General features: G+C 39.3%; 1 protein-coding gene across 1 annotated transcript in view; it reads left to right on the top strand.

Annotated features, from left to right (window-relative positions):
- Nucleotides 1-12,384, top strand: part of LOC118851633 (sodium-coupled monocarboxylate transporter 1-like) — a 38,187-nt gene that overhangs the window by 3,784 nt on the left and 22,019 nt on the right. The window contains exons 2-5 of the mRNA XM_036761142.1: nt 2,892-2,957; nt 7,782-7,833; nt 11,353-11,420; nt 12,038-12,192. Coding sequence (XP_036617037.1) covers nt 2,892-2,957; nt 7,782-7,833; nt 11,353-11,420; nt 12,038-12,192 — 341 coding nt within the window. The remainder of the gene's footprint in view (nt 1-2,891; nt 2,958-7,781; nt 7,834-11,352; nt 11,421-12,037; nt 12,193-12,384) is intronic.

The raw sequence follows: 12,384 nt of genomic DNA, 5'->3' as shown, positions 1-12,384 counted from the left end.
TCCCCCTCTCTCTATCTCTGTCTCTGTCCCTCTGTCTCTCTCTCCCTCCTTCCTTCCCTCCTTCTCCTTCTCCCTCTCCTCCTCTCCCCCCTCTCCCTCTTTCTGTCTTTCTCCCTTTCTCTGTCTTTCTGTCTCTCCCCCTCTCTCCCTCTGTCTCTCTCCCTTTTTCCTTTTTTTCCTACTCCCTCTTCCTCTCTCATGGACCCCTTTTGCTGCCTGATGAACTTGATGAATCCTTCTCAGGTTAATGCTTTTGAATACATTAAAGAACATACCCAAGGTTCAGGAAACCAATTATAATGAAATATAGTTATCAAAATATTGAAGAAAACCAAACTCTCCAAGTTCATGGTCCACAGGTTGAGAACCTTTGTCAGGGCAGCAGTTCTCAGGTATTTTGGTCTTAGGACTCCCCTAATCTCTTAAAAATTATTAAGGAACCCCCCTCCCCTCTCCATAGCTTTTGTCGTGGTGGGGTTATATCTATTGATATTTGCCATATTGGAAATTAAACATTTTAGTATTATTGGGAAAATCATTTTAACCCCACAGGCTTCCTGAAGGGGTCTTGGGACCCCCAGGGATCTCTGAACTATACTTTGAGAACTGCTGGGGGAATAAAGTTAAGTGAATTGCCCAGGGTCTCACTGTTTCAGAAGTAGGAACTGATCCCAAGTCTCCCTACACGAGCCTGCTCTCCATCGCTATTGCCTCTTATAAGTGCTTAATGAGTGCTTGCTGGAATGAAATAAATCAGAAAGTGTGATTTAATCAGCTATAGAATGTGGTCAACCATCCTAGACATTGCTTTGGGATGGATCTTGGCTATTTCCCCACGTTCTGGCATGACTGAGCATCTTTTTGTTTTGTTGTTGTTCAGTTGTTGTTTCAGTCATGTCCAACTCTTTGTGACTCCATTTTGGGGGTTTTCTTGGCAAGGATATTGGAGTGGCTTACCATTTTCTTCTTCAGATGAGGAACTGAGGCAAACAGGGTTACCTAGGATCACACAACTAGTAAGTGTCTGAGGACAGATTTGAACTCAGGAAGAGGAGTCTTCCTGATTCCAAGGCCAGTGCTCTATCTACTATGCCACCTGGTTACCCATGATCACTCCAGAGTGAAAGGATGTAGCCCATTTGGTAGACAGGGCTGAGCCTAGGAAAATATGGGCAAAATGCCTAGATAGAGAGCAGCAATTCAAGGAAAGAAATTCGTCAAAGGCAGGAGAGAAAAGGAATTTTTAGGAGCACGTCAGTAAATAGATTCCATGGAGGAAGTCGCTGAGGGAGGACTTCTTAATCTCTTTTGTGTCATCAGCTCCTTTGGACAGCTGATGAAGCCTATGAACAATGTTTGTAAATGAATAAGATATATAGCATTACAAAGGAAAACAATTATATTGAAATATAGTTATCAATTTTAAAAAGTTCACAGATCCCAGGTTAGGAAGCTCTAGACAAGTGTTTATCTGTGACTTTCTTTTCATGTAAGGTAAAAAAATTGGGGCAGCTGGGTGGTTCAGAGGATACAGTACTGTGTCTGGAGTCAAGAGGACTTGAGTCCAGTTCTGGCCTCAGACACTTACTAGTTGTGTGACTCTGGGTAAATCACTTAACCCTATTTGCTTCAGTTCCTCATCTGTAAAATGAGCTGGAGAAGGAAATGGCAAACCACTCCACTCTATATGCCAAGAAAACCCCACATGGGGTCATGAAGAGTCAGATACGGCTAAACAACAAAAACCATTTGTTCAGTTGGGAGTGTAAATATTCCAGGCTCAGGTTTCTTGCTTGGGTTTCACATCTCTCCGTTATGATTTGCCTTCCTTTACCTAACACTAGCTGCTAAAAGACATTTTGGGAAATATACTAAATATGTCTTCAGAGCTCAAGGACCCACAAGAAAGGCAGTGTTGCCTAGTAGAGAAAATATCGCAGCCATCACAACCAGGGTTTGAATCCTGACTCTGATACTTACTGGCTGTGTGACTGTGGGCAGATTACTTAACTTGGCTAAACTTTAGTTTCCTCATTTGAAAAATGGGGAAGAATAATACAGTTAGCATCTATGTCACAGGGTTGTAGGGAGGGGAAAATAATTTCTATTTTTATTTATATCCCTGTTTTTTCTCCTACCCAGATATCCATGGTGGGGCGGTGGGGGTGGGCAGTGGTGGCTCTCAAGAGGTAAGTGTTATTTATAGGAGCACTTGGTTGTAGGGAAAGGGTCTTTCAAAGAAATTGCCTCCCACAGTGCTGCAACAAAGTCCCCAAATGGAGAGGATTCTTCTGGAGGTAAAAGCACCTTAGGGTCATATTTAAGGAGTCTCCACTTCAAGGAAAGGGGTCCTCTTTAGCACTACATTAGAATACTATCAGCCTATCCTCTTCCTGAGGATGGGGAAAAAACAGATGACTTAAAGTGAGATAAAGGTATTTGTCTTTTTTTAGGTCAAGCAGTATGCTAGGTAGGTCTTGCCAATTTTATACAGACAAGCCCCCCACCCCAAGTAACAGTGTCTCATTTAACTCAGTTTCTCTAACTTCGAGTCTTGTCCCATTTCCATTGTCCCATACTGCAGGGTTGGACTCTGTGAGGTTAACCTGGACCATTGATGGGAATTTCTTCCTTTATCAGTGGTCTTGGGATCCCTAGATTGTTGCGAGTCTTCTAAGGTCTCCAGGACCCTGAGAAGAGCTTATTCATTTGGTGGTGGTGGTGGTGGGAGTCCTACAAAGGATCTGGGCTCTTCTGCAGGGTTTTGGACTCTACACAACCTCCTCCTCATGCTCTTGCAGCTCTAAATCTATTATAGATATTATTCCAGGACAGGGAGTATTGGTCATACCTACTAAACTATTTTACCTTATTTTTTATTTTTTTTAAAGTACTTAGAGCTTCGTTTTAATAAACACATTCGCCTCTGTGGAACCATTCTGTTCATCGTTCAAACAGTAAGTAGCTCTCCAGTGTACTTTTTATGCTTTTGCAGTCTAAAATGTTTTGGTAAAATATCTATGGAAACTGAGTGTCTTGTTCAGTAAGAAGCTTCTAAATGGATTTACAAAAATGAAAATGGAAAAGGAAAAAGAGTAAATGAACTGCAAATAGGAGAAAATGTTATTGCAGAGTGTCGAGGACAGAGATTCTGTGAGCTCAGAAAATGTTCTGAGTTAAAGTCTTGCTAGACACTTACTGGCTTTGTGATACTGGGTAACTCAACTTCTCTGTGCCTCAGTTTCCTCAGTATGATAAAAGCATCTACCTCCTAGGATTGGTGTAAGGCTAAAATGGGATATTTTTAAAGTATGTTGCAAACCTTAAAGCACCATATAAATGCTAATTATTTATAATAATTATTATTATGACCAAAATAATAATTATTATTCACAAACAGAATTATTTAGATTAATCTGTAGACCTGGTCTGAAAAAGTCATATGAGTTCACAAAAAGTCCTAAATTCACAATATCTACTTAGCCCCAGTTTCTTAAATTAAAAAAATGATTAATACTCTAATTGATATGGCAAAGGTATTTGAACAGTTTGTTGGAAATGCTCAAGAATTACCAACAACTCCCCATCTATAGTACTTTAAGGATTGCAAAGCACTTTCCTAACTGCACTCTTGTGGAGTTCAGCTAGGTGGTATTTACAAAGGATCTGGGTTGTGAGATCTTCTGCATGGGGGACTCCCATTATGGGAACAGCAGTCACCATTGCAGAACCAGATAGCAACTCTGACTGATAGGCTCATATCAACATAGATTTGGAACTGGTGGAGACCTTAGAGGCTATGGAATTATACTACCTTACTTTGACATATGAGAAACTGAGGCCTGAACAGGAATAGTAACTTCCCCAAAGTCACACAACTGATAAATGAAAAAGGCAAGATTTGAACCTACATCTGACCCCTGGTCTAGAACTCAGTGCCTGATACTATATGATCATAGGATTATGGCTTTAGAGCTGGAAAGGAAACAGGTTTGGAGAAGTTGAATGAACTTGAAATGAAAATGAAATGGTAAAAATGAAAAGTGAAAATTGTAAAGTAGAACTAGGATTTGAATCCAGATCCTCTGACCCCCAAACTCAACATCCTTTCTATTTAAGTACTATCTAAATACTAAAATAGTATTTATTTTTGCCAATTACATATAAAGACAATTTTTGACATTCATTTAAAACAAATTTGAGTTCCAAATTTTCTTCCTCCCTTCATCATCTCCCCCTTCCCTAAGATGGTCAGCAATTTGATATAGGTTACATAGGTACACTCATGTAAAATACATTTTTATATCAGTCTTCCAACATCCTTTCAGCTACACTTTCACTGCAAAAATATTATCTTAGGTACCATAAATTTATGGTTATCATTTCCATTTTCGAGTTGAGGACACTGGGTTTTAGAGCAGGGACATGAATTGTCCAGGGTCATGAAGGTACTATGAAGCTGAGGTGGGCTTCAGGCTCAGTTCTTGACTCCCAGAGCACTTCATTGGGATGATCAGGTAAGAATAAAGTAAGGAAGAGGAATTAAAAAAAACAACAACAATGGATCCTTGTACAGAGGTTCATTGTTTTTGCCTGACATCTTGAGGAGAGGAGATTGAAAAAGGCATGCATGTATCAAACATAGCTTTCAAAAAAAAACCACCAAACTATTAGGTCTTTAATAAAAGAAATACCAAATACTTACTCAACTGAAGACTGGCATTTAAACTGGGAGACCATAAAAATCGCACATTGGTGAGCTCACCTTCAAAGCCAAGCATTTCCTAAAGAACTATCCAGGAACACAGGAATACACCAGGGAAGTTAGCTCAATCTGGAGTCAGAAGCTTGGGAAAGTAGGTCACTGTGAAGCCAGGGATGCTAATTGTTGCCTGAAGTGTTTGGGGTTACTGATGTGGCAAAGGGCTGTCACAGAGAACCTTCCTGACTCACCAGGTTCAGCACTTCATTGTGGATAAGGATTTTGGCAAAATTTAGTCGGTCTTTGAGGAGGGAACCAATGGGAAAAAGTAGAAGTCTTTTGTTCTTCATTTTGACCATTGAAAGTCATGTAGACCTTTGCCATGGTGACTTGAATGATATCTCAGCCAAACTTGTATCCAAATTCTCCAGGAAGTAGGAGAGGAATATAGAGGGAGAAAAGGGGAGTTGGTCATGCTACCTGGCTTGAACTGCTGAGTGAGGTCTGCAGCTAATGTATACAGTTAATGATCCCCACTTGCCCTGCCAATTCAACCCTTAAGTCATTCTTTGAAATGCTCAGAGAAATGGTTGATTAGGAATGGGGGGCTCTCATTCCCCTCAATAAAAATTCCTGGACATGCTTAAGGCTTTCTCCATCACACACACACACACACACACACACACACACACACACACACACACGGCAAAAACCTGGAAAGACTTACATTAACTGATGCTGAGTGAAGTAAGCAGAACCAAGGGAATATTATACATAGCAACAGCAATATTTATGATGGTCAACTATCATAGACTTAGCTCTTCCCAGAAATACAGTGATCTAAGACAGTTCCAAAAGACTCATGGTGGAAAATGCTATCTACATCCAGAGAAAAACTATGGAGTCTGAATTTAGATTGAAGTATACTGCTTTCACTTTTTTGTTTTTTCTTTCTTGTGGTTTTCCCCTTTTGTTCTGATTCTTCTTTCAAAACATGACTAATGTGGAAATATGTTTAACATGCTCATAAGCTATATGAGATTGCTTGCTATCTTGGGGATGGAGGAGGGAAGGTAGTAAGAGAGAAAAATTTGGAACTCAAAATTTTACAAAAATGAATGTTGAAAACTATTTTTACATGTAATTTGAAAAAATGAAATACTATTAAGGAAAAAAAAGGAATGGTGCAGGGGCAGCTCAGTGGCACAGTGGATAAAGCACTGGCCCTGAAGTCAGGAGGATCTGAGTTCAAATCCAGCCTTGAACACTAACTAGCTATGTGACCCTGGGCAAGTCACTTAACCCTCATTGCCTCCTTAAGTTTAAAAAAAAGTGGTGCCAAATTATTAGGAAGCAGTTCCATTAAGAAAAATAAGGTCTATATTTTACTGGGTAGGAAATAGTTAAGCAGACTAAGCAATACCAGTGAGTACAATATGCTCCTGTAAAGACAAAAATGAAGAATATGCAGAAATATGGAAACATCTATCTAAAGTTGTGCTAAATGAAGAGAGTAAAGATAGGAGCATGGAGTGAAGAATGCCAAAGCTAGATGGGACCTCAGTGCCTATTAAGTCCTGCTGAATAGGCATTCCTTTTACATCATCTCCAGTGTGGGACAGTGGAAAGAGCACTGGCTCCAGAACAGAAGACTTGGGTTCCAATCTCACCTTTGATTATTGCTACCTGTTACTTTCAGCACATCACCCTGGAGCTCAGTTTTCTCGTGTGTAAGATGAAGGGTCAGAATGAGGCAGATCCCATCCAACTCTGTGCCTGGAATCCTATGCTTGTCCAGCTTCCATCTGAAGATCTCTATCAATGGGGAGCTCAATTCCTTGGAAGCTTGCTTCACTGTTGGACAGCTTCAATTGATAGACAAATTCTGTCTCTCTGACACTTTGATGCTTTTCTCCCTAGTTCAGTTCTCTGGATGCAGGAAGAGCAAGTTCAGACCCTCTTCCATGAGAACCTTTCAAATGCTTGAATTTAGCTCTCCTGGCTTCTCTATGACTCTCAACTCAGGTGCCACAAATTTTCTCTTCTGTAGGCTGGCCCTTTGATCGTCCATGAATGGCGTCTCCAGTGCCCTCCCAATTCTGGCTGTTTCCTTAGGGATAGACTCTAGTTTTTCAATGTCTTTGCTGAAATGTGATGCCCAGAATTCAAAACAGACCAAGTACGGGTGTGGTCCATCCCTGGAGATTCCTGAACTGTTCAACAAATATTTATTGAGTCCCTAATTGTGTGCAAGACACTATATTAAATACAAAGAAGGATACAAGTTGGTCCCTCCCTAATGAAGCTTATAGTCTAGTAGGAACTGAAAGATAATGTACATAAATATGTACATAAATACCAAAAGGTATAATGCTCAGAGTTGGCAACAGTTTATTAGAACCAAATGAAATATGTATCCATATATGGGGTACATTATCTATTGTAAACATAAATATGAGTTAACATGTAAAAAGTACTTTGTAAACTTTAAAGCATTATATAGTGCTAGGCATTATTATTATTATTAACTACAAATTATAAACACAATAGAAGGGAACGGCCAGAGAGTAGGAAAGTAACTGATAACCAGCAATAAATAAGGTTGACATGCAGGAGGGAACAGCAAGCCCCCTTCCAATGGGTCCTGACCCAGGTGGAGGGATCAGGGTAAGGGAAATTCAGAAGGTTCTCATGGAGCTGATGGGGGAAAATGAGACCACCCAGGATGAGCAGGTAAAAACATTTGGGTAAAAAGGAGTTGTACTGTTCATTCATTTATCAGCTATTGATGACCATACATATAATTCTATTTGTAAAGTTCATGAAACATGTGGTCATCAAAGCATGAAAATTAATTATTGAGTCCATAGATATTAGGTCCCACTTGTTCTGGAGATGAAACCAGATGTGCTGGAGGACACAAGAGGGAGTGGACATCTTCCCTCCATGCACAAAATATAGTTAAATAATAGAAAGAGAGTTACCAGTGAACTTGAACAATAAATAGACTTTAATAATAAAATTCACATACTGTTAAATTGTATTATTTCAGTTTTAAAGTCTGGCTTTCCTTTTCTAGATTCTGTATACTGGAATTGTTATTTATGCTCCGGCTCTTGCTTTGAATCAAGGTAAATTTTTGAAGAGTCAACAATGCTGCTTGTACTTACATTTGGATGAGAGCAGTCATCTCTCAGGGAATAAGGAGTAGGATTGGTTGATGTAGCAGTGATGGAGATGAGCTTTGGCAACCTTCATGGGATCATAGAATCCTAGCATAAGATCAAAGGCTCTTAGATAGTATAGGTACTAGAATACACCTTAGAAGTCAGCTAAATCAACCTCTCATTTTACAATTAAGGAAACTGAGTCCCAGAGAGGTTAAGTAAAGTGCCCAAGGTCTCAGAGACAGTAAGTGGTTCAGTTAGGATTTGACCTCAATTCATTTGACTCCCCTCTGCCCCCATCTATTATTTTCTTTGCAGTTCACAAAGTTACCTCCTATCAATTTCATGAGAGAGGTGTGGGAAATGTTTCCTTCTCTCACACAGGTGTAAAGTAACTGTCTTTGCGTGGGAACAAAACTTCACAGAATATGAGAATCTTTGAACTCAAAGAGACATAAATTCCAAAAGAAATCACAAATTTCCATTTCATAACACTTTTTAAAAAGTATATGTTTGCTTTTTTTTTAAGCAAAAGACTAAGAAGCAAGTTCTACACATGACTTTTAAAATTGTCCTGGCTGTTTATATGTTCTGCTCAACTTCTATTTTTTTCTATGTACTTTATTTATTTGTTTATTTTTTTCAATTAACAAGCTTTTTCTTTTTTGCTTTAAAAATATTACAATGACCCAATTTTAGATTGATCTCCCTATCCACCCATCTAGCTACCCATCTATTTACCTATCTTTATCTCTCTCTCTCTCTCTCGCTATCTATCTATCTATCTATCTATCATGGACTCAATCCACTTTGGCATAGCAGTGTCATTTTGACCTACTTCATTTCTGACCTGGGCTCATTGAAACCTCCTTAGGCAACCTGGTGTTCCCTCCCATTTCATCACATTGGTGCTGAACTAGTTCCAAAACCTCATCGGCTTAGCCCACTAAAATTTAGAACTCTCAATCTCAAGAGATCGACTAGTCTCAGTCTCCCTGGTCATAGGATAGCTGGGATTGCAGTTGACCATCACACTCAGCCTAGGGGTAATTTCTTTGGGAAAGAAAAGGATCACGGTAGTCTCAAACCTTTGATAGAAACAAGATTGTAAGAGATGACATCTTTTGTGATCTCACCAGATCTAAATCTGAAGGAAAATGGGCTAGTGGACTTTATGTTTGGAAGACCAGCATGGAATTCAGCATTCTAGTCCTAGCTCCTTAATGGGGCAGTCCATTATCTCTGTTCTCATCTTAATAATAGATATGGTTATGGTTATAACCTGGTGCTGATAACAAATTCTTGGAATCATGATACTATGGAACTTGAACTTTTCCTGATTTTTACAATAGATATAATAAAACTAGTCATCAGATACTTGGGATGTACTTTGAAATCACCATAAGAATGTGTCTCTGATACCCACCATTCTGTCTAGTAAGCTCAGGACCCTTTGTAACTACAATACAATACATTGGTTTATTTCATATTTCATGAATGGATCTATTAGCTATTAGACACAATCTTTACAAATTACCTATTTGTTTCTAAGTGAAATTAAGTTTTAATTTTAATTTAGGAAATGAAAGTCTAGGAACATTAACTTTCATCTGTTGAAATATCTGGGGCCTTTATTCTTATTAGTGCCTTAGTCTCTCTATGGAACTAAATTAAATCATAAGAGGGAGGAGGAAAGGAATAAGTATTTATACATCACCCACTGTGTGCCATATACTGTACTAAATGCTTTACACTTATTATCACATTTGATGCTCATAAAAACCCTGAGAGGTAGATGCTGTTGTTAGCACCCAGATTCTCTGTCTCTGAATCCAGTGTTCCTTCCATAACACAGTGTTGCCTTGAAAGAGGGGGGTTGGGTGTGAGGATTTCAGCCACAGAAGTCTGGGAATATATTCCTTCCTACTAACCGTGAGCTACTAAGTCTCAGTTTCCCCATCTGTAAAATGGGGATGGAGCATCTAGGTGGCACAGTGCACAGAGCAACAGACCTGCAGTCAGGAAGACCTGAGTTCAAAATTGGCTATGTGACCCTGGGCAAGTCTCTTAACGTCTGTCTGCCTTAGTTTCATCATCTGTAAACTGGGAATAATAAAAGCACTTACCTCCTAAGGTTGCTGCAAGGGTCCAATGAGATAACACATAAAGTGTTTTGTATACTTAAGTACTATATACATGCTAGCTATTTTTGTAATTGTTATCATTTTTATTGCCATTCGAATCACCTTCCAGTCCTCGTTGGCTGAAAGGACAATCTTTATTCTAACCACTTCTATTACCCAGCTCCTTTAATGAATGGAAGGAGAGAGAACACAATTCTGAGCTCTATCCTTTCTAAACATCCAGCTGTAAGGACTCTTCTTTTACCTGACACCCCACCACCAGCACTGACCTCTTTGCTTATAGGAAATAGAAATATGTGTTCCATTCCTCTCTATATATCCTCTCTCTCTCTCTCTCTCTCTCTCTCTCTCTCTCTCTCTCTATATATATATATATATATATATATATATATACACACACACACATATATATATATGAACTTATATATATATATGCACATATATATTATATATATATGTGTGTTTGTGTGTGTATGTGTGTATAGATAGATAGATTCAATGTGGTGTGAAAGATGGAATGCTAGAAGTAGAGTCAAGAAGAATTGGGTCCAGATGTCACCTGAGGTGCTTACTAGCTGCATGACCTTGGGCAGGTCCACTCATCTCTGCGGCCATATCACTTGTCTTCAGTTTCCTTCTCTGTAGACTAACATCCCATTGAGCTCTAAAGCTCAGCTTGTGGTTTCTCTCTCCTTACTGTGCATCCATATTTTGGAATCGTAAAACCACAAGATAATAGAACAAGAAGAGACCTGGAGTGCCTCTTCTTCAAGATAAATTAACTAAATTATATTGTTTTGGACTGGAAGGTATTAGAGAAGTAAATAGAAGATGATATCTGTTAAACCCAATCTGTCTCACATGTAGAATCAAAGGATTTGGTGTTAGGTGTGGCCTCAGAAGTATGGTATATTGGGAAGATTTGGAAAGATATGGATTTGGTGTTGGAGGATCTGAGTTTAAATCTTGGCTTTCTGCTATCTAGCTGTGTGAGCCTGAGTAAATCATATAGAGCTTCATTTTCCTTCTCTATAGAATGTGGGGCTTGGCCCCAGATGACCTCTCAGGTCCAGTCTAGCTCTAGATCCTTTGATCTGGGAGCTCATTTAGTCCAGACCTCTCATCTTTCAAGAGAGGAAACTGAGACTCAGAGAGATGGAGTTATTTGCTCAAGCTCACATAGCAGTTGGACTCGGGTCTTCAGACTCCAAATCGAGTACTCTCTGCACTGTGGCTATATTGTTTTACAACAGCTTTCTGAACTTTGGAATGTAACTTTCAAAAGGCTATGGCACCATAGCATTTCATGAGGATGCTTTTGTTTTTCCTGTTTTTGCAGTCACTGGATTCGATCTGTGGGGCGCGGTCATTGCCACTGGGGTGGTCTGCACTTTCTACTGTACAATGGTATGCTCATCCCTAGTTTCTACAGGGGCACTGCTCATTGGCTTTGCACAATTTAAATTTCCCATAGGCAGGCACTGTTCTTTTTATGACAGAAACTCAATTGCCCATATTTCTTTAATTACACCAGAAGGATGGTCAGGTCAGAATTATTATATCTTCCTTGGCTTTGCTTGATTCTTTGGCAGCAGTAGAGGGGGCAGGGTGGAGGGGAGTAGGGCTAGGGGGTGGAATAGGGAAGAATAGTTGGGGGAAGAAATCTTGGATATAGTGCTATGCTGTGACCTGATGGGGCAGTGTGATGGGAAGAAAGCTGGATTCCAAGTCAGGAAATCGAGGTTCAAATCCTAGCTCTGCCATTTGCCAGCTATTTAACCTTAAGCAAGCCACTTATAATAATATAAGTGGGTCTCAGTTTCCTCACTTATAAAACAAGGAGGCTAGACTAAATGGCTTCTAAAAGCCCTCACAGGTCTAACTCTTTGATTTTGTCAATAGAATGGTAATACTCCAATTGAACTTTTTACCCACAATCTATGATCTTGTCGATAGAATGGTAATATTCTGATGATCTTATCATCAGAATGGTAATATTCCCAATGTACTTTTTCCCAATGAAGGGTGGTCTCAAAGCTGTTGTCTGGACAGATGTTTTCCAAGTTGGCATCATGGTGGCAGGATTTGCATCCGTGATCATACAGGCTACTGTGGTTCAAGGTGGAATCAACAATATTCTAAATGATTCCTATTATGGAGGAAGACTGAACTTCTGGGAGTAAGTTTCCATTTATTCTTTCTGTTATGGTATTTGTGAGTTAGTCAATAAGCAGAATAAATTTTCAATAGAAACACAGTAGGCTTTAAAATAGTAGTAAGGGTGGCATGAAAGTAGACAGTAAATAAGCATTTAAGGTTGATATGACACACTTTGGGGTTGCTCTTTCATCATTATACTCTTGGAATCAGG

Source organism: Trichosurus vulpecula, chromosome 5 (assembly GCF_011100635.1).
Source record: "Trichosurus vulpecula isolate mTriVul1 chromosome 5, mTriVul1.pri, whole genome shotgun sequence".
NCBI classification, from domain to species: domain Eukaryota; kingdom Metazoa; phylum Chordata; class Mammalia; order Diprotodontia; family Phalangeridae; genus Trichosurus; species Trichosurus vulpecula.
Note: the sequence above shows the minus strand (reverse complement) of the source record. Positions and strands in the feature narration are given on the sequence as shown.